General features: G+C 31.7%; 1 protein-coding gene across 1 annotated transcript in view; it reads right to left on the bottom strand.

The window, feature by feature from the left end:
• LOC148284657 (uncharacterized protein CG43867) overlaps positions 1 to 23,664 on the bottom strand; it is a 650,259-nt gene that overhangs the window by 507,678 nt on the left and 118,917 nt on the right. The window contains exons 3-4 of the mRNA XM_088236990.1: positions 15,286 to 16,457; positions 8,815 to 8,998 (exon numbers count right to left, since the gene is read on the bottom strand). Of these exons, the coding sequence (XP_088093116.1) occupies positions 8,815 to 8,998; positions 15,286 to 15,437 (336 nt within the window). The 5' untranslated portion in view covers positions 15,438 to 16,457. The remainder of the gene's footprint in view (positions 1 to 8,814; positions 8,999 to 15,285; positions 16,458 to 23,664) is intronic.

Below are 23,664 nucleotides of genomic sequence, written 5' to 3'. Positions count from 1 at the left end.
GTGTTACAAAATTTAAGAACAGGCAGAAAGGTGAAAGATGAACTTGCAATATTGGGAATGAACAAAACGTTGATTTGTCACAAGCCCAGTAAATTCATTTTTAAGGCTGTTATTCATGTACGAAGACATTTGATTTTAGGGATAAATGACAAATTTGATTTTAAGACGACGTCCATACCTACATAATACATTATTATATATAAAATACACCTTAATTTATGGGTTGATTAGGTGAGTGTGGCTAGAATTTGAATTGCAGCCACCTTCTCTTGGTGAGTTCTTGGTCATTTCATTTAAAGAAAAGTTAAATGGGAAATGTAACTTACAGAGTGTTCTTTAAACCCTGTCACATCCGAAACCACGATGATCAGTATGGGCAAGAAGATATATAAGCATATTTAAAACAAATATTTAGAACAATGATTTTTTTTTAAATAAATTACTTGAAAAAACAAATGGTTGTTTACTTCTGCAGGGGAGAAGCGAGGGTAGCGCAGCCTCGCGGTTGTCAGAGTATCAGACTCCCCTCTCTCCCTCTTCGTTTCTCCCCTGCAGAAGTAAACAACCATTGGCTTTATTTGATATTTAATTTTTCAAAATTTTATTTGTTATAAAAAAATATTTTAATGCGTCAATATGTCTTCTTGCTCATAATAATCATCATCGTGGTTCCGGATGTGACAGGGTTTAATGAACACTCTGTATTTATCCTTTTGCGCACACTCAAGACGTCTTTATATATGATATATTATCAGGCAAATAAAATGTATTACTTAGATACTAAATGTAGTAAAATATTTGTATAAACCACTTACCGACTTTTCTATATCTACCGGTTTCGAGACGTACCTGTCTCTTCGGCAGGACACCAATGAAACCAACATGCAAAACCAGTACATGTGCTTGTTAAAATGCATGTCGGGTTGGTTTTATATTTTTGTACAACAATTATGGTGAAGGTGCATAGTGGGTTTTGCGTGTTTTTTTTTAAAGAAATATTAGCGTTCTTATAATTTACCCAAAAATTTAAATTTTGGTGGCCATTTTCAACGAGTTGTAAATATTAAAATTTATTTCAACAGAGAGGGAAAACATTTTTGAGAAGAGAATATGGAAGTCTAGGCATTTACATGGCTTATGACCTGTCATTGGCTTCGGACCTCTGGCCCGTGAGTCTGAAATACTAGCCACGGGACCACAACCCGATCTTGGTTTAATTGGTGTCCTGACGAAGAGACGGGTACGTCTCGAAACCGGTAGACATAGAAAAGTCGGTAAGTGGATGAATACAAATATTCAATAAATTACAGTAAAATGTTTGACCACAAAGTTAGCTTTAAATATGAATAATACTTAGATGCAATTAAACGTTTTAAAATGTTACCCATATATTTAGAGCGTTAAATTGATCAAAAATCTGCATTTTTAAATATTTTTTTAAAAACTTTTGGCCCTTTGCGCTAAAAATGATACAATGCAGAATTATTCCATAGATAAGAAAGCCAATTATGCAAGTTTTGAGCACTGTTTCAATTTGATGATTGAAAATTCACTATTTTTAACCCGTTTAATGTAAATCGCAGATGATTATCAATTTATTATGGAGTAAGTTTAAAAGAGAAATATAATTTTTCAATGGTGAAATTCTACACTCGGAGAGGCAATTTTTTTCATCCCTGGTTTGTAACATTAAAAAAGTACACTACCTCTTCAGCTCCTAATGTTAGTATGCCGTGATTGCGGAAGATTGCAACTCGGAATATTTAGATAGGCTGTGTAAAAATCTGATGTTGATAACACACCGATATACGAGTATAAACAGGGAAAATATAACATTATGGCTTGGTAAAGTGTTGTTCGGGAAATTCGAGTGTTTTATCATAATGATGGAAGCTGAGTGATATTTTACGTGACTCGAAAAAAGCGAAAATATTTTGAATTTTCAGGCAGAAAAAGTATAGATTATAGAATAAAAACTACATGTCAAATATATTGTCAAATAAACATATTCACATAAATAAATGTAGATTAAACCAAAAAATATTAGGAAACATAGGAAGTGATTAAAAGGTATTACCAAAAAGTCGATTTTATACATTTTTGATAAAAATAACATTTAAAAAATAAAAAAAAGAGAAGAAGGGTTTTCTAATAAAATATTAACAATATCGTGTTATTTTTTAAAGACTTTACATATAATTACAGGAAAAAAAAGTGATTTCATTGTGATTAATATTAGTGGCTAAGTATTTATAATATACGTAGCTAAAGAGTTTTATCACCATTTCTATTTTCGCTGTTTATCAATCCGATAGCAGAATGTCTCAATTGAACGTAGTTATGCAGAAAGCAGCCAGTCCACAATTTTGAAAAATTTAGATATTAATGTTATCAGCTGCAGTAAGGTCAATTCTATGTTTTGCTACAAACAGCCAGACCGCTTTCATACAAAAACTGTATTAATCGCCTCCAGAAAATGGTGTCGATTACAAAAACGACATTTTTTAATTTGCCAAAAACACCCACAGCATTAGAAAAATCTAACGGTTCTTTAAAAATCATTGAAACTGGTCAAATACATAATTAAAATTTTGTCATATAAAAAAACAAATTTTTTCATTGTTAATAATTTGTTAAAGTAAAAAAAAATCCAACTGTTGTGTGGACTTGATTATTCAGTCTTTTCACGAAAGTGCTGTTATCTCAGTTTCATTTTTCTATGGCGGGCTGCTTTCTGCATAACTACGTTCAATTGTTCATATCTACTCCATGCAGATGATTTACAACTATATCTTCATTGCTGACCCGCAGCACCAGCAAAGCAATAGAATCAAGGTCTAACATACTAAATAGTCCGTCAACATGGACAAAAGCGTATGGTTTACTTGTAAACCCATCTAAAGTATAAATTATGTTAGCGGGTAGTCAAAGATTGCTTTTTAAGTTAGACGTATCTTCTCTTAAACCTCTTAATGTCAATGGTACCAATATCCGATACAGGAAATCCGTTAAAATATCTAGGAGAACTAATGGATGAACACCAATGTTGGCGAGCTCATACTGTTATTAATTTAACTAAGCCGCAAAATATTTTTCAGTATACACTCACTTAGAAGGTTGCAAAAATTCTTCCCCATTAATAATAAATGCACTCTGGTACAAGCATTACTACTACCCATTCTAGATTACGCTGATGTTTCCAAGACTCATTTAAGTTGTGAGCAAGTATATAAACTTGAACGACTTCAGAATACATGCATAAGGTATATTTTTGGTCTTGGGAAATATGAGCACATTTCTGATTATCGTAAGCAACTGAAATGGCTTATTTGAGACTATCACTCCCTTTCACATCTGTTAACATTACTTCATCGTCCTAACGCTTATATATACCTCCGTGAAAAATTTCAATACGTATCAGTGCATGGATCACCTCTTCGTTCTCATTCTCGAAGCACCCATCCACAATTATTCGTCTTTCTTCTCTTACTCACTCACGCGTCTCGACTGTTGGATCATCTCCCATTCACTATCAGAGATGTTACTACAGTATCTCTATTTAAATCACATCTGAAGAAATATCTCCTTTCTCTTCCTTAATCACTTCTCCTTTCCCATTTCCTCTTTATTCCTTTATCCCATTGATTAATAATATTGATTGAACGTAATTTGTATACGAATATTATTGGGTCTACGTCTAGTATTTAGTTAACATGATAAAAATAAAATAGGAATTAATTCAGAAGTTACGTAAACCTTGACGAAGAAGCTTGTTTGCTTTGAAACCGGTCGACGGAAAAAAAAAATAGTGATTAAAAAGTTGTTTAATTTATTTCATAACAATTATTTATATTTTCGTATATCTTATGCTTTTTTATTTTTATTTTCTGTTTTGCATCTCGAATTACGAAAACGAAACTTTTATGTTATTGGTATGTTGAAACAAATTCCCATTTGGCAATAAGCCCGCATATGTACAATTAATATTAATTTGATTGTGGTCTTGCGGCTAGTGTCGCAGACTCACAGATCAGAGGCCCGAGGTTCGCAGCGTTCGCACTCTGCTCTACCACAACTTGGTTCCCATTTTCTAATAGTGAGCTATTTACAACTCTTTGAAAATGACCCTAAAATTGAAAGATTTGGGTAAACCATAAGAACGCAAATATTTAAATTCCAAAAAAAATACAAACATTTAAAAGTTTAATACATAAAATAATGAATATGGATTATTTCAACAAAAAATAGTAGGAAACCAAATAAACGTAGTTGGAAAAATAATAAGAATGAATACAGATTTAGGTATTTAAATTTGAGGATAATAAATTGATACGCTACCTTTTAAAGTAATGAGGTATACTAATTTTATGTTTTAGAACACAAGGGTAGGCAGTTATTATGATTTTCAATGTTAGTTTACGATGTAAACCAACGCAAAGGATCGAAAGAAGCTATAAAAAATAAAAGGTTGTATTTACCAACGTTTGTTCAAGTGCGCAACCCTAATTGCATGCACAACATATGCTAACAACTTAATATGCAAGTATCGTGCATCAGAGGTTTGGAGAGTTTTACTCTCCGAAGGGGCTGGATTTGGAATTAACATCTTTGGAAAGAATATTTATTTTCATTCTCACATTTTAATAAAAAAAATAAAAAAAATATTTATTTTATTATAATTAAAACTTATAATACGAAAAATACATATTATACTCCATGCTCTGTTAGAGATACGTTTTTTTGTCATATGTATCGTTATATGAATATATAAATCAAATAAATAAAAAAGTAAAAAGTCTGCCCGTCTATTTCTAGGCCAATGTTTAGGTTCATATCCTGTCTTCGAATTTTCCAAAAAATCTCGAAATATCGAAAAAAAACAGTGCGTCCGAAGCTGATACACAGGTACAAATTGTTTATTTTTATATATTTTTTAAATCAGACTATATATTTTTATATGAATTGAAGTAATACGTTTTTTAATAATAATAAACCTATATATATAAATAAAATATAAATTTAAGTGTTATTCAAACTGTTTTATTTTTTAATTGATATGTATTTTTTTCTTGGTTTTTATTTACGGGTACAAAATATTTCTATTACCAAATTATATTTTTTATCAATATTTTTATAAATGTTTACATAATTTTTATACTGTTTACTGGTTATGCCCACACTGTTTTAAATTGTTAAAAATGTCCTTGTGACGTAAACAGCCAAACACTTTTTATAAAAAAACATCTTGTTGTTCTCTAACTTTTTTGAGGATACTTATGTGGACGGCAATAAAAATTGCAAGGATGAAATTTTTATTTATAAACACTCTTCGGCGTTTTAAGCCTAAATGCGGACCCGATTAATCCATAGCACTGCGACACGGTACAAACAAGTGTAATGCACGTGCGCACGATACACGTAGACACGTGTACACATTGTTCTGTATGCACTTTAGAGGTTTACTCGGCAGGTTCTACGAGAGTTACGATAATACAGATTTATTGATAAAACTGGTACAATTTATAGGATTAGCAATCGAACAGTATTCTCTAAAGTAAAGGCTTAACAAAATACACTGATTCCTAAACATAGCATACTAAACTAATCATTTTATGTTCATTGGTTTTGAACAAGATTATCACGCATAACATATAACAACAGAGATGAACAACATTTGAAAGAGGGCATCATTGAGAGGGTTTGACAATTTATACTTAGTGCCACTTTACACACTGTGTAACATTCACCATTCTGCATATGTTTGAACATCCAATGTTTATTAAATTATTTCATGTGTTGATTTTCGTGAGGTTAAGATTATGTAAATAGTGCACCTGGTATTGTAGCAATACACCATTTGCAGCGTATTATGATTTAAAAAATAAATCTTTTAAAACATTAAGATTTTCTCGGGAATCAAACCCAAGACTGCACGAACGGCCAAATTCCAAATCACTAGTTAACTAAAAATCAAAGTTAACCATTACAAAAAGATGCGAACATGGCTGGCTACTGTCTAGAGGTGGTAAAAAAAATGAACAGTCACTCTCTTATTACAGCTGAAGCGGTTTCACAAAAAAATGAAACTGTTACTATATAGAAAACCTCAACATCATAATCATCATTCCCTCACACAATGATGCATAAGGGGCTGCACGGGTAGACCGATGCAGCCTACCATGCAAGAGATCTCAGGTTCAATAGAAAAACGTGGCAAAAAGTTACTAATTCAAAAGGTTATTTAAGAAACAGTTTCACATATCCTGACTAGTTTTGTGTTACAAGTTATTTATTTTTATGAAACTGTTTCAGCAGTTACTTGTACAAGATTTTCTTTATACGGTATATAAACGTTTATTTGGAAACCGATTCATAAAAAAAAAACATTTTGTGAAACGGTAAGTGTTACTTTTGATCTTTTTAAATAATCGAAACGCCTTTTTTTTACTATTGACACTAAATTTTAATAATTTAAAAAGTAGTTCAATAAAACAGTTTTATTTTTTATCCTAAACACAAGCGCAATTTATCAACCTTACGACTAAGGTCTGAATATTCTTCGCACAGATGTTTTCTCGTGTTTTCTCCCTGAATTATGGCACTAGAGAAATGATTTTACACATAATAGACATCCACTATTAGCGTGTGTGCCCCTGAAGTGTGTTTTATTTTTTCATTGTTTTTTAAATAATCTAGAACCAGCACCCGAAAAAACTCTCAAAAGCGCCTAGTTTCATACGCCTTCTTTGAACGCACGGAATACAAATACAAATATGACGAGTATTTTTGAAAAAAAAGCAAAACGTGCCGACACGGAAACATTCTAACTGATATCTTTTCAGCACAAAAAAAAGGTTTATATTTTGTAGATTTGAGTCAGGCATAATCACTCCGATCGCTATGTGCAGTTGTCTTTTCCGCACAGTATTCGGGGAGGCTTCTGCGAGAGAGTGACAAAAAGGTATATTAAATACATATTCATTAAATCGCTCTATCGCACATATCTTCTTAAAATGAAAATTCAGATTTATTTAATTTTTTTGATAAAAAAGTAAATCTTTGCGTTTGCAAGATTTATCCAAACATTTCCATTTTCGGGGCCATTCTCAACGATTTGTAAATAACTCAGAATCAAAAAATGGTAATTAAGTTCGGGAAGAGTGAGGTTGGAACCTCGAAATTCTGATCCATGAGCCCGCAACACTTGCCACGGGACCACAACCCGAGTCATTTAAAGAACACAATAATTCAAAAGCCACAAAACCTTCATAAAAAAATAGATACAACCAAATAGAAATGCCATATTTTTTACCATTTGATATTACTCAAAAATATCATATTTACCACAAAACGATAAATTAACAATAATTTTGTTATTGAAATCAAAGCAAATTATTTTAGCATTAAATTTAAGAACATCTGATTCATTTTCGTTGAATATTAATATTATTTCGTAGGAGGGATAATTAACATCCTTTAACCGGGAAACTGTTATTATCACAACGTTAACTATTTAGACTCCTCCATCAATTCAAATATTTGCGTTACCATATATGAATAATGATAATTGAATTATACTAAGCACCATTTCATGTTACTCTCTGAATAGCGCAATACAGTACCATAATTACAGCACATAATTAAATACATAATTACTCAAATCACTAACATAAACAGAAATAAATCAAGTCTCAATATGTTCATTTATAAATATTTTTGCTTGCAAATGAAAAAAAAATAAATCGGGATTTAAATCAAACATCGGCTAACATTCGTGTGACATTTAAATTCACCATTTTTGAATAACCAGATATAAATTATTGTACATTTCTTCAAAGATGTTTTGGTCTACAACTTTGATCAAAAATATTGAATCGCAGAGCGGAAAGGTCGGTGATTGATTATACGCGGGAGCGTATGCTTGTTAATTTTCAATTTATTTTGTTATAACTGGCTTAATTATTTTTTTAAAGTATGGAATCAAATAATTTAATAGTACGTATCTACGTTTTATTATTTTTCGAATGTCTGCACATTAGAATTCCGTCTTTTTTTTAATGTTACGACGTTACTTACAGCAGCGTTTACAGATGATTTTTTTAGCATAGCTCTTTGAGAGTTATAAATAAAACTATTTTATTAACAAATTACAAAAGAGATAAAAAACATTTAAGAGAAGATAATATAGAAGTCTAGGCATCTTCAGAGCTTATAACCTGTCATTGGCTGGCACTTAGGTTGCGCTGTAGATGCCTAGACTTCTATATTACCTTCTCTAAAACGTTATTCATCTCGGTTGCAATATGTTAATATAAACAGCTTCCAAGGGAGTTGAATCTAGTCCTTGTCTACAAAAATTTGGATACACTTAAAATATTGTTGATAAACCTGTTTTATTTTAATTTGACATATATTTGCATTTAAGTTAAACATTTAAATACTTGGTACTTTTCTACCTATTAATTTGACCAATAAGTGTTTTCACCTACAGACGGGCATCTTCAGACTGGTTATTGATTATAATTCCTTATCTCTAACTGATCGTAAAAGTTAACATTTAAAGGAATTGAGATTCGTTTTTATGGTGAGATACCTGAATTCAGAAAAAAATGTTGCAAAAAAGAACACGCCATGTTCTTTCATTGTGTAAGTTTCTAAGCAATTTGTGTGTTAATCCTGATTTAGTTTATATTTTAAAATGGCGATGGAAAATATTCATTCAGAAATATTTAAATAAACTTTTGAGTGCTCTTAAAATTAAAGCAGCATTTCATTAATAATTATTTAAATGTTTATTTCGAAATCAGCACTTACCTTATCTCTAAGCATATCTCTGACCCGAGAGGAGTGGGCCCTGGACCTGTGGAGTTCTAGCTGTAGGGAGAGACATTTCTCCTGCCAGTTGGGCGGGGGCTCTGATTCTTGGTCTCCCGTCCCCCGGCCGGCCGCCCCAGCACCCACCCCCGGGCCGAGGGCCCCCAGCAGCCCGTGCGAAGGCCTGAGGAACAAAAATATATGAAGCGCTCTGTATCTTGTATTTAATGATTGATTTGGTGTTCATTATTTTAATTTTTTTTAATTTTTTAAATTTTCTTTTATTTAAGAAACATACAGTACAGTTACAAAGTTTAATATTTTACACAATTAGACTTAACTCTAATGGAGCAGTGAAGTTTCCATATTATAAAGCAATTATATGTAAGGTTAATTATGAAAGTATAAAAGAGAGAAGGAAAAAAAAACACAAATGAAAGTTCAACAACATTTTGAGTTTGTCTAAATTTTTGTAGACAAGGACTGGATTCAACTCCCCGGAGAGCTGTTAACATTAACATATTAAAACAGAGATGAAGAACATTTTAAAGAAGGTAATATAGAAGTCAATAATTCAATTAGATGAATCTCACCCGCATTAATAAAGGTTTAAGCTCTTTAACTTCACAAACATCAACAGATGAAAGAATTGAAGTAATATAGATGTTCAAATATAGGCAGAATGGTGAATTTTACACAGTGTGTAAAGTGGCCACTCTAACCAGCCATTGACAGGTCATAATCCCTGTAGATGCTTAGACTTCTAAACTACCTTCTCTTAAATGTTCTTCATTTCTGTTGTAATATGTTAATATAAACAGCTCCCCAGGGAGTTGAATCCAGTCCTTGTTTACAAAAAATTGGACAAACTCAAAATATTGTTGGTAATAAATAAAAATAAAAATATGTTCAACAATGTTTTATGTATGTCCAAATGCTTGCAGTTTGGCTAGATTTTCTCCCTAGGGAGTTGTTCATATTTAAATTTGTTGCAACAGAGAGGGGAAACATTTTTGACAAGGGAACATGGGAGTCTAGGCATCTACAGGGCTAATGACCTGTCAATAGTTGGTTTAAGTGGCCACTTTACACACTGTATAACATTCACCATTCTGCCCATATTATTTATTTATACTTTTAAATTATTTGTTTTCTTTATTTTATACATAATAATGTTCCCTCACTGGGGTGTCCCGTGCCGAGGGAAACATTTTACAAAATGTGAAACATGCTTAAGATAAGCTATGTATTTAACAAAGTAAACATAATAATAACGTGAATTATTCAATAAACCTAATTTATCATTAACATTATAAACAATAAAAAAATAAAATAATCATAAAAAACATAACCAATTTACATAGACCAATAGAACAAATTTCATAAACAGTACACACATTTTACCTATTTGGCTTGATCCACTCATCGATCCGTGTGCAACCCACTTCCAGTATCCATTTCTTAATAGCAATTTTATATTGTGAGAACTTACTAATTGTCCTTATATATAATGGAAGTAGATTGTACACATTAACCGAGTAGTAGGCCAATCTTCTTTGACCTAAGGTTGTATTTATTTTTTTGCAGCATCAGGGTGGAGTATCTAGAAACTCTTGTATTTGTAACGGAAGGTAGAGAATAATGTTTACGTGCGTATAGTAACAAAGCTTTTACATAAAGTTGTTTTATAGATTTGACATTAAGATTTTCAAATATACCGAGGGAGCTAGTTATGATCGGGACTCAAAAGATCATTTTTATTAAAGCTTTTTGTGCAATTATTATGTGCTTGATCAGTGTGACACTTAAATTGAACATCGATATCCCTTCAACTCTTTCATCCGTTGATGTTTGTGAAGTTAAAGAGCTGAAACCTTTATTTATGGGGGTGAGATTTTATTATTTAACAGCATTACTTTAAGCACACATTCAGTATGAACCTACTAAGAATACAAAACATTTTCAAGGTGATTCTTAACAAAAATATGAAACTATTTGATTATTCATATTTGCCACTTTTTAAAATTTTTTATTGAAAAATGCAATTTTTACGTTTATTTTCAATGGAAATTGTACAAAAGTTGGTTTGCGGAAACAATTTAATTTAGGCCCTTTTCACAAAATGGTGTACAAAACAAAAAATAAGATTAGTTATTTTTATTTTATTTTATTAACTCAATCTTTGAAAAATCCCGATTAACGTGAATTGTACAAACCAAGACTTTTCTTAATAATAAATTAATAAAGAAATTACAAGTGTATTATAAATAAAATATAATTTAATAATACAATACCGTTATTCAATTTAGATAAATAAATTGTGTTGGATTTACCTTTATATTCTTGGAAATCTTTTTGTTTCCTTTGTTGTTTTTTCAAATTATATTTGTTCATTCAATTTCCTTTTTATTAATAGAGTATTACCGAGAAACCCACCTACATCCCTAACTGTCAGGGTGTTCACGTTTCGAACATTTATTTTCCCATCCGTTTCATTTCGGAGTTACTAGGAAATTTAATAAAACAGAAGGATGAAAGAAAACCCTACGAAGGCCAATGGTAGTGATACCCTAATTTTTTATTTCATATATGACACATTCCAAAGTAAGGCCTACAAATCGGTTTGAAACGAAAACTGCAAATCGTTTACCAAAAACATGTAGGAAAAAAAGATTATACTTTTTTTTTTATTACTAATAAAATATATAATACATTCACAAGATATTATACTTCCCGGGGTTATTAAAAAAACTCATTTGGGACGGCACACAAAAAGAAATATTTTTTTTGACAATACATAAAATTAGTCAATACAATCCAAAATAGTAAGAAAACACAATATCAGAAACAAAACACAAATATTATAACACTATCTATGTAAATTATATTAACAACTATCACTATGAAAAAAATTCTATAAAATTTTTAAGATTTGCTACTCGACTTTTCGTATTTAAGTTTATCGTTTGTCAAATTGGGAACGGCCAATATTTTCCATAGACTTCCGAACTTCATTGAGCGAAATTTAGATACAAGAAGATTTTAAGAGTTTCGTGTATTGTGGCTGTGAATATCACGATTAAATGCGCATTTTAAATTTGTGTGAGCAAAAAAGTTTATGATGTTCAAAATGGTCGGTGATGTCATGCAGTGGCCTAACCTTGAGAGGAAGTATTTTTGTCTGTCGGTAAATATCCTCGACACGGGAATGTTTCTCAGAGCTCTTTTCTGAAGAACTTGTGTCTCCGAGATCTGATTTTTGCTAGCGAAACCCCATTTACATGAAAGATAGGATAGGTGAGAATGTATCAAAGCGAAGTAGACGGCAAATAAAGCGGGATGATGAAACAAGCGACGAAGTCTATGCAAAAGGTCAGTTATAAGTGTTAATTTTGATTTAACATTCGTACCTCCATGAAAGTTTGGAGCCAATCAAAAGTGATAAGTATTTAGTAACATTAGTCTTTTCAGTATAGCCAGTTCCGAGAGAAATATTGATATTTAAGTCCTGTTTGTTTCTAAGAATCACATAGGATGTTTTCTTAACATTCAATTTATTTAATCTCATTCAACCTGCCAGACTATTGACGTCTGTCTCCATTATCTTTTCGAGTTGTTTCAGGTTACGACTATGGTAGAATATAACAGTATCATCTGCATTAAATTGAAGAGAGCCCTTTAAACCCACTTAATAATTATTTATTTGATTTAATAGCATAATTGTACATTTTTACAATTTAAAAAAATTTCACATTTTATATTTTTACTAAAACTAAAATCCCACCAAGCCACTTTTTGTAGCTTGTTGGTGAAGATTATATTTATACTGACTTAATAATATTATTTACATTTATAAAAACAATGAATAACATATAAAAATTAACAGCCGGAAAGATCAATAAACATGTTTATACAAATAATAATATATAAATTTATTTTTTAAATACAAGAAAATATATGAAAAAATAAAATATTTACACCTAAGCTACTATTCATATATAAACTCTTGATCGAGTAGCCAATCTCTTATTTGAGTTAAATTTATGTTCTTTTGGTAATAAATTTAAAGTTCTAGGTACTAATTATTAATAATAATGTTATTAATAAGAAACAAAAGTGTGATGTTATAAGTTTAGAGTGGATACCGACATTTAAATTACTGATTGAGTTCAGGTTTAGTACATGACTACAGACAAATACATACAAATAAATATTTACATTATAAATATATAAATATAATATATTTATACGATATATTCATATATAAAATATCTAAATTATTACAGAAAACATGTCACTTTTCATGTTAATTTATACATTCAGGGATCTCATTATATATCAAACAATTATAAGATTCTGTTTTGTGAAATTAAAAGAGGAAGAAAAATGTTCCTAAAATACAAAAAAAAAAATCATTAAAAAAATTGCATCCGGTTTTATTATATAATTTCAAACAATACTTGAATTCTCATAAATTTTATTAGATAATCTTTAAAAAAATGTCTGACTTAAACTGGTTAATTCACAAAATTACATACTTGTAACAGCATGACTGACTTCCCCAGCTTTCACTTGTATTTATTTTATTTTGTTTTAGAAATCAACAGTTCTACATACATATTTATAGTAAACAAACAGATATAGTGTATGAACTCAGAAATAATAACAGATTTCCACAAAGTATACAAAGTTAGTTAAGAAAATATATTACATATTAAATAAATACCTACAAGTTTACAAATATAAAAATGTTTTTTTTATGTTCTCGTTAATATTTTTCAATAATCAAAGATTTTAAAAATATTTTTTAAAGAACAGTTAGCTATTGTAAATTAGGCGGGATAAGGACAAGATATTTTAAAACATAAAAATAATATTAGTTTTCCATCAATCTGGCGATATTCGTCACTTGTAAAAATAAAACTGTGTTTTTTTCTTTTATTTGAGTAAAAAATTTTTTTTTCAAGAGGAAATCTTGCAGTATACGTTTTAACAATTCAAATAATTTGTCGAAAGTGTGATAAACAATATGACAAAAAAAGTACCGATAAAATGCAGTACGAACAGTTGGTTGTTGGGTGCTATGGACATTGTACTATGGGCATAGTGGTAAAATTAGGATGGGAATACAATCCTTATTCTACTAATATAATAAATATAAATATAATATACCATGTTTATAAGTAAGGTCCTGGTTTAAATATGATAAAATGAAAGAGAGTACAGTCATAAATTATATAAAGTTATAATTTAAAAAAATAGAGGATCTAGGAAATATAAGTATTAAACAACAGAAAAAAAAAATTAAAAAAAACGAAAGGATATAAATACAAATTTTTAGAGAAAAAAAATTAACTCAGGTCACAAAAATCTTTAGTATAAAGGCTAAATTTTTGGGTAGTCCATCAAAAAAATAAAAGTATTTTCATTATTAGCTTCGTTATAGGTATGATCTATGATTATGTCAAACTGTTTCATATTATTTTATTGTTTGTTAAATAAATAAAAAAAAAAAAAATCTTATTGTTTGTTTTTGGCACACATATGTGGATCGGCCCATATAAGTTTTGTTCAATATAAAAACCATTTTTCTCATGGGTAAATTATTCTTATCTTTTTCCATAAGGATTCACTGTTTAGATGGAAGGTTTAATTTTGAAAATAGAAAATATCCCGAAATAGGCAAATCCCTGTACAAAAAGGTAGCCAATTTATTTCAGAGATGATATGTATTTCTTAGATAAACTAAGAAAAACAGATAGTGAGCTTATTTTTACTAACTGCCCAGAAAAGGAACATTTTGAAAATGTCTTATTATAAAATTCAGAGAAGTTTAGAAAAACAGACGATTTATTTTAGTTACATATATTAAAAAAAAAAAAAAAAAAATACACAATAATTTAACGTGTAAATAATTTTATAAACGGGCGGTGTATTCTTGTAAGCTAGGCAAATTTTTCAACAAAAAAGTTCAAAAATAATATATGTCACGAAAACGATGAAATTGGTAAGTTATTGTTCCAAAATTGTGGATTGGAATAAAGTTTTTGAATAAACATTTAAAAAAAATATTAGCGTTCTTATAATTCACCCAAATATTTCAATTTTGCTGGCCATTTTCAACGAGTTGTAAATAACTCACTATTATAAAATAGAAATCAAGTTGGGGTAGAGTGGGGTTCGATCCTCGGACATCTGATCCGTGAGTTCACAACACTAGCCACGGGACCACGAACCGGCTTTGTTTTTTTTCTTATGAAAAAAAAGATTTAAATGTATTTCTACGCCTTCACAAAGGTGTAAACTTGTTCCGGGACCGGTTAGGATAATAAATTTATTTTAGGGATTTGAAACAAAATTAACATAAAAATAAAGACATTATAACTACATTAAATGATTGTCAACGACTGCTGAAAGTATTTTTATTGTGGATTATAAGCAAAAAGTTTGCATACAGCAAGAGTATTTTACCTTGGGGGTGGGATCGGGGCTCCTTCCCTTGGCCTTCGGGGAAGCAGCATAGGACTGTTAGGAGTAGAAGCAGATTGTCCCGCAGTCAGTTCTGTCAGGCGAGACAAAGGGTCGAATATTTGCGAAAGCCTTCGGGCGCGTTCGTCCGCCATCTTGTCGGCTGATTGAAATATTCCGCACAACACTGTTTTAAACAAACGAACGCGAGAAATTTAAAAACATCGCACACGCACTAACAGCACAGAAAAAAAAACACAAATATAGCAATGTGCTAAACGTCAAGTCCGACTTATTAAAATATCGATAGATTTGTTGGAAGATAAACAATCTAATGATTTCACTTCATTGAGCATTTTGATAACTTTCCTTAATATTTTGACAAGTTTAAGGAAAACCGTTAAAGAATCTTATTAAACTAATTATATAACGTTATGTAGAAGTAAAATTCAATGATCAGGTTTTAAATTGTTATTTTTAGGCCGTAACAAAAAACGACAAATCGAATTCCATACTACCTTGTTACTAAGACTCGAAATGAAAGGATCTCGAGAATTTTATTTACAAAACGGCTTTCAATTGATTACATAGAGGTCTTATTGGTTTTCCGGAAGAAGAATTGAATCGTGTTCCTTTCCTAACAGAATCATATGATCCAATTTGTGGGGAGAGAGTAAATAATGCTTTTAAGAGAAAAACACTTGACGGTAAATAGAATTTGAACACGAGGGGAGAATATTAATATGTAACATCAAGAAGATTTCATAATATGGTGTTATCAACGCGTGGTTGTAACAAAACTATCTGAATGTCGTTATAACTTACGTAAGTAATAAAATAATAACGGTCATTTTAAAATACGCTCGTAAAAATAACGAAAATCGAAAAATCTTTTTCCATATCACAAATCACAACACTATTGCAGAAAATCTTACGGGAGATTCACAAATCACAGCTGCTACCACATCCGAACATAAAACGATTTAAATTTTCATTTTGTAACATCACTACGCGAGTAGTTTGTCAGATCCGCCTCCAGGTGGCGGCGGGTATATTAACTGCCCTTTTGGCGGGAAACAGGCGCAATGGCGGACACTTTTGGCGGGAGACGGAGACACAAGCCGAGCGTCCGTCCATCACGCGGTGTGCACCAAAGGATGTGACCATTTTAGAATCTGTAACAGAAAGAAAAGAGTGTGTGAGTTATGGCGGCATGAAAAGAGGTAATCCGTAAGTCATCGGAGCATAAAGCGCAGGGATAATGAGCCCACCGGTTTTGTTTGAAAATGGAACGGTGTTGCCGACATGATAAATACTCTATTTATGTTCCCGCGGCGCGACACGTGTACGGATTTGTTAAATACCGAAGACGGGGCAAGATGTCATACTCGATTATTTTTTATGTATGCCCAGTCAAGTCCATTTTTACTATGGGGCTTGAATATGATTCGACAACGTGTAGTGAATCAAAAATCTATATGGAGAAATTCTAACATAAATGATTATGTATTCTACATACTCATTTGTGAAATTAAACTGTTATGTGAAACTGCATCTTAAAAAAAAAACTATTTAAGGGAACTAAGATGGTTTTATGAGTATGCATTATGTCCAAAATACGTTAATTCTCCCTTCCCGGTGATGTGTAGCTCGTAAACATTACATCTAAAAACTTGAATATCTCTATAAATATAGTAAATACTGAGTTGAAATTTTTGACATTCCTCCTTTATACATTTACATATCGGTTAAAATATATTTTGATTAAATAGTGAATACTTATAAAGAACAGAAAACGTATTTTATGAGGAATCGCAGACAAATCCCATAAACAACAAAAAGTTTACCTATGTGTCACACGTCGCGGCGTATGACGTAAAAGAGAACCGAATTTACAATAGTCTCACCCACTCTTTACGTCTCACTTTTGATACTACAGATATATTTGGGAACGAAAGAGACAATTTCACGCATCGCGCGCGCAAGCGGCAATGTCGCCAGTACTTCTGACAGACGCCCGTTTGTAGCTCTCCAAATTTCGATAGGGTCGGATCTCTCGTTCGCGTTGCGAGCATGAGCTCACGGTTTGCTCATGGTTTTTACATGTTTTAAGTAATTAGAATAACATTATTATTACTTTTGACATAAACGATAAATAATTTAAGCAATTGCCTATGAATATTTCATATTTTCGATTAAAAATATCTCATTTTTTGCAAGTGTAATAAATACACAGCACCGAAATACGCGAATCTTTTTGGCATAGTAAGGGAAGGGTCAAAAAGACATTTGTTGAGTTTTCAAATAGATTTTTTTAGTATAGTCAACAAGGCATTTAGAGAGTTGTATCAGTATACCGACGACATATAAACGAAAAGATTAAGACCCAGAACACTAAAAAAATTAGAACAGGTAAGCAAAAAAAACACCTATATAGGTATATATATCATTTTACTTACAGAATAATATTTTTCTTAGGGAGGAATATTTTTCTTTAGTGAAATGAACAAAGAAAATAAAAAATGCAGTCAGGAATACAACATATTTAAGAAAGAAGTGAAAAGTTGCATTTATAATTCTTTTTCGTGCAACACTGATTTAACAAACCAATTTTTTTGCAATTTATAAGTTATCCTAAGAATATTGATAGTAAACAATAAAATATTTAAATTATTGTAAGACGTCACATCCCATTATCTAAACAAGAATTGTTTTTTTCTTTTACCTAATTGGAAACGTTAATGTAAATATATGTATTAAATTTATATAAAAATCGTATTAAGTAGAAATAATGTGTACTTTGTGTATCTGAATAAAAAATATATTTAAAAAAAAGAGTAGAGTATATTCATCGTTCATTCCCAAGAATTTTGATAGGAGGATAATTAAGATATAAGGAAACCGGAAATGTAATAATAAAGCGTATAATTTATGAAAAGATTTGGAGGTGAGCCGTGGCAGGAAGTAGTGTATGAGTTATATACGAACCAGTCATAACCACATCCGGGTGGCGCCGCGACGACCAGTGACGTTAATTGCCGCCGGCTTCGGCGTCGCTTGCGATAGACGTAGCGCGCTCCACTAATTCAGCGTCACTGATCGTATGCCAAAAGCGAACCAATTTTTTGTACAATGCAACTTAAGCTGAGTTACGGTAATGAAACTATGCAAGTGCAACAACTTTGATTAACGACGAATTTTTAGTAAATACTTTTATTTTGGAAATAAAAGATGAGTGATTTGCTCCACAAATTTGGAATAACTAATGACCAGCATAGGAAATAACATCGAAACTATGATGAAACGAATCTCGATCATCAGTAAGTTTAAAAATAAAGATGACGAGTCTTACACTTTAGGTTCCACTCCACGGTCAATTAAATAATGCAGTGTTAAACCACCTGCAAAAATTTCACGTCAAATCTGCCAGGATCGAACTCGGTAACTCAAGCATGACATGAAGATATGGAAACATCTACACTAGTTTTACATGAGAGTAGCTATCAAGTCGAAAACGTAAGTCAATGGTTCTGGTCATATTCGCAAATAGAACCGTATTTTTCATCCGCCTACAGAATTGATTATTTACGTCCTTAATTTCCATAGTAAAAAACTACATGGAAAATTTTCAGTTCTATGTGAGAAACAAAAAAAAACTAATGTTTTCTACTCGATGACTGCGCTCTGGTAAAAATCGTAAATAAGGAAATAAAGTGCAGATAAACCGCCTTTTTGTATAGTGGATGACGTTTGTCTACCACGCTCGAGGTCTCGAGCTCGATTCTTAACAGGGTGGGCGTACAAATATTGATTTTAAAGGTTTTGGAACTGCAATATTTCATTGTTTCTGGACGAAGACTGATTACCTTACCTTAATGTAACAAATAATCGAACTACTCTGCATTTTGTTTAACAATGCGGTGCCCTATGCACAAGTAGGTGCGGGAAGAGAGATGATGATAATGATATGAAAAGTAAAAATTCATGTTATTCTTCATTTTTGGGAACTCCATTTTATAAATAGCCTATTGTAGAGATTCTTTTAAATCGCTCCATTAATTTAAAGGGCGATCTCCCTCACGATAAATGAAGTTAATAGGGAAAGATAAACTATCATTCAGGCGCCCTTTTGGGAAACACGTAGAGTCGATTTTACTCCCAGAAGCGTGCAAGTCTGCAAAAACACACCGGACACTTTAATACCGTATGGTGAAAAACGGCCTGGTCATTTCAGATCCATTTTACCAAGCCATTTATCCAAAATACAAAGAGACCTTTTAAACTATTTACAACATTATAATACTGTCCCTGGATGTTAGGAAGGTACAGAATTAAAATTGATTTAATTTTCAGTGTTTTATGTAGAGGATGTTTTTTTTAGAGGCGGAGAATTTTAAATTGAAATAAAACACGGATATGTTAATGTTTTTGATATCCAAGATATCAGCTTTATTTGACAGATAATTTGATGACACATTGCTTGAATATAATTTCGGGCATGTGGCCGCCGCGGCTGGCGAGTACATGGCGTAATCTGGTGGTCCAATTTTCACACACTCTTCGCAGTTAATCAGGCTGTGTTTCGGCAATACTGCGTCGAACGTTTTCTTCCAAGAGCTCAATTGTTTTCGGTATATCTGCGTAGACATGCGAGTTTATGTATCCTCAGGTAAAATATTCTAATGGCGTCAAATCGCACGAACGAGGTGGCCAGGTAACAGTTCCATTTCGTGAAATTAATCGTTCGCCAAATGCTTCTTTCAGTAAGTTGACTGTATCGCGCGCTGTGTGGCATGTGGCGCCGTCCTGCTGTGACCACACGTGTGCATCATTAATGCCTTTCAATGGAGGCACGAAATGATTAGTAATTGTGTCTCTGTACCGCTCACCGTTGCCTGTAACGTTCTGACTATCATCATTTTTGAAGACATATGGACTAGTGATTCCTCCGGCCCATAAAGCGCACTAAGCGGTGACTTTTTCTGGATCATCTGGTGTTTCAACAACAGCTTGTGGATTATCATCACTCTAGATGCGGACATTCTGTTAATTGACCTAGCCATTTACTAAAAGTGTGCTTCATCACTGAACAAAATTGAGTGATTAACAAAGCGTAAAACAATAATTATTTACACAAGAATATTTTTTTTGTAAACGTCAATCTATGCTTAGCGGCGTAATTGCGAAGCTCTTCTTAGTTACAGGGCAGCACTGATCAGAAAACGTTTTTAGAATATAATAAACGTTAGTAAATATTATTTTTACATTCCCCAAAATCCAGTAAATATAAGTAAATGGGTCGAAATTATGAGGAATTTAAGGAAATAATCTGATTGGGATCCACCAAAAACTGATGTTGATTGTTAACATTAAAATACAAACTTTTTTCCGTTTCAAAAACAAGTATTCTCAATTGTCGATAGTATGTGCAGGCTCTTTGAATGCAGCCCTGGTTTAAATAAACTAACTGGGTAACTTCGGGTCGCTACTTTAAAAAATATTGTACTCTATAGGGCATGTCTGTGTATTAATATGTCAAAGCAACCAAGAGATTATTGTGGTTATTATTTTGGTTATAAAATGTCATATGACAAAATGAATAAATAAACTATCTGTAATTTTCATTAAATACGATATTCCTTTACTCATCATAATTTTCAGCATACATTCGCGAGTTGGATTGTCCCGAAGTATTTCGAAGATTGTTTTTCTCCGGAATAATTCCCGATGAGATAATATGATAAAAAAACCTTTTATTTTAGATTAGTTTTGTATTGTGATGTGCAAAAAAAAAAATATCGACCCACAATTTTTACACCCGTTAAGACAGGAATCTTAAAATACTTTTGGGTCATATGCCATTATACGTTATCTTTCGCCTAGTAATATTTTCAAAACGTATTTTTGAGACCAAATAATGGAAAAAAATACGAGTATACGCCTAAATCTATGGGCGGGGTCGGCGATTTACAAAAGGCACAGCTGTTAGGGTGCCCCTCGAGGGTTGATTTTGTGACCCCCCAAGCAAAGCCTTCTCAAACGACTCGCTTTAGGGGTTGAATTATTGCCCCAGATTAAAGTTATCAGCGGACTATCGGAGAGAGACTATTTCCTTAATGGCCAGGCAGGTGCAATGGCGATGCAAGTCATCCTAGTTAGAAGATAAAAATCGCAATCAAAATACGAATGATTTAATTTCCGATTGTTTTTCCGTTGGAGAAAAGGTAAAATATTGTTAATTTGTGGGGAATACGAGTTTCAATAATACAAAAATACGAAATGTAAAAGAAAATCATAAAACATAGGTCAACACACGAGCGTTGACTCTTGATCTTCAATGCGTAATGTATGAGTTTTTCAGTTCTTGTTTTTCTTATTAGGCAAGCGTGGTTAAGGCTCTCAGAAGGCATCCGCGGTACATGATTAAGCCAAGTTTTTGAATAATAGACAAATCTGCAGAAAAAAAGCTTTGATTTTTTTTTATCTAATACAAAATTTGTTAAAAACCCCTTAAACAGTAAAAAATAAGAAAAACATTTTCATTTCATATATCTAGGCTTTCTGAGAACTCCTGTACCCTTGACTCGATTTCGTTAAAAATGGTCTGTTGGACAAAAACGAAGAAAAACGATGAGATGTCGCCGGAGTTTGTTCCGTCCGTTCTCTTATTTCGTCAGACCGTTTCCTTAGCTTTAACCACGCTTGATTATTTTACAAGGGTTATCGACGTCCTGGACGTCCTCTGCTGGATGTTCGTCTGTAGTTCGTGCATGAACTACGGGTCGCGAACCTGACTTGAGAGGATGCACAGAAGCTGGCAGCCGAAAGAGATGCTAACAAGGAAGCGGACGTGGAATGATGATGATGTTTTCCTTCGTTTTTCGTTTTTTCTGTATAATTTTGGCGAATTTTTGCCTATCAACTACAATATCCCATGTATCTCTTTTTAAATTCATTTTTATGTAGGCTCGTATGAGTGTCGTATATATGTATGTACTATAATTGAATGTAGTTATGCAGAAAGCAGCCAGTCATAGAAAAGTGAAACTGAGATAAAAGCACATTTGAGAAAAGAGTGAATAATTAAATCTACGAAACAGTTGGAATATTTTTTAGTTTGACAAATCATAATAATGCTTACATTCTTTTTTTTTACGGTTTGAAGTTTGGCCGGCCACACAATCCAAGGTGTGCATTTTGCGGAAAACAGCCAGCTCTAGTAAAACTCTAATGTATGTTGTGTCATTATGTATTGAACATATTATTTTATATTTATATTAGTGTACTTAATTGTAAGAAGCACTTAATTAATACATTATAATAAAAATAATTTTGGTGTTTTGGCTGTCTGGCTGACCACGTTACCTGAAATATGCCAGAAAACAGCCAGGGCTAATATGGAATGATACGTCATTCAAACATTGAATGTGAGAGGTGACATTCTGTATAAGAACGTATTTTTTACTACAGGTATTTTGATTTGAATGAATTTTTAAAATTAAAATGCTTGCATATTTATACAATTTTATTTATTTAAGAGAACTAGATTTCTGGAGGCATAAATTTTCCCATCAGCATTTATACCGAGGAGCTTTTCTGGTGATCTGAGTGTTTTCTGCAGATAAAAATGCCGTTTTGTTTTCATAATCTGATTATTACAATTTTTTGGCTGTTTTTAGCAGAAAATAGAATTGACTACTGTATCCGATAATATAAATAACTCTTTTTTTTTTTTTTTAATTGTGGAATGGCAGTTTTCTGCATAACTACATTCAATTTTTATTTTTTTATTTTATTTATTTCTTAAGTTAGCTTATATAAAAAACTAATATAAACTATTATGTACATTTACATCATCTATATATATTTACATTTCCTTACAGTAACTTATACATTTATTTTTAAATTCTTTTAGACACTTTTCATTCTTCATACATTCAGGCATCTAATCATACATTTTTAAACCCTTATACATCAAACAATTTTGCGACTCAGCTCTTTTCAATAATGGTAGTCTTATTTTATCCTTTTGTCTAGTAGCATATTCATGACAATTTTTGTTTAAGACAACTTTATCCTTAAAATATTTTAGTAATTTATCGTGAAAAAATTTATGTATAAATATCAACATATTAAATTTAAGTCTCCAATTGCACATTGAGTTATGAAAAAACGAATGGGCCACGCTCAGACGTTGTAGTCTTTGTAAGCATTTTTTCAAATTACAATCCACGACCGTAGCTTGAAGCTGTATTTTTTGTAACGTGTTACTTTTTGTTAAAAGGATTGTTGTATTTTGCGAAAATTGTAATGTATTGTAGTTTGGATAAAAACTAATAAAATAAAAAACACATTAAATTCGTATTAAAGCACAACATGTTA

This window comes from Micrasema longulum, unplaced genomic scaffold, assembly GCF_059751315.1.
Source record: "Micrasema longulum isolate JH-2025_06_02 unplaced genomic scaffold, ASM5975131v1 h1tg000098l, whole genome shotgun sequence".
In the NCBI taxonomy this organism is placed as follows: domain Eukaryota; kingdom Metazoa; phylum Arthropoda; class Insecta; order Trichoptera; family Brachycentridae; genus Micrasema; species Micrasema longulum.
The sequence above is the reverse complement of the archived record's forward strand: the minus strand, read 5'-3'. Positions and strand labels throughout refer to the sequence as shown.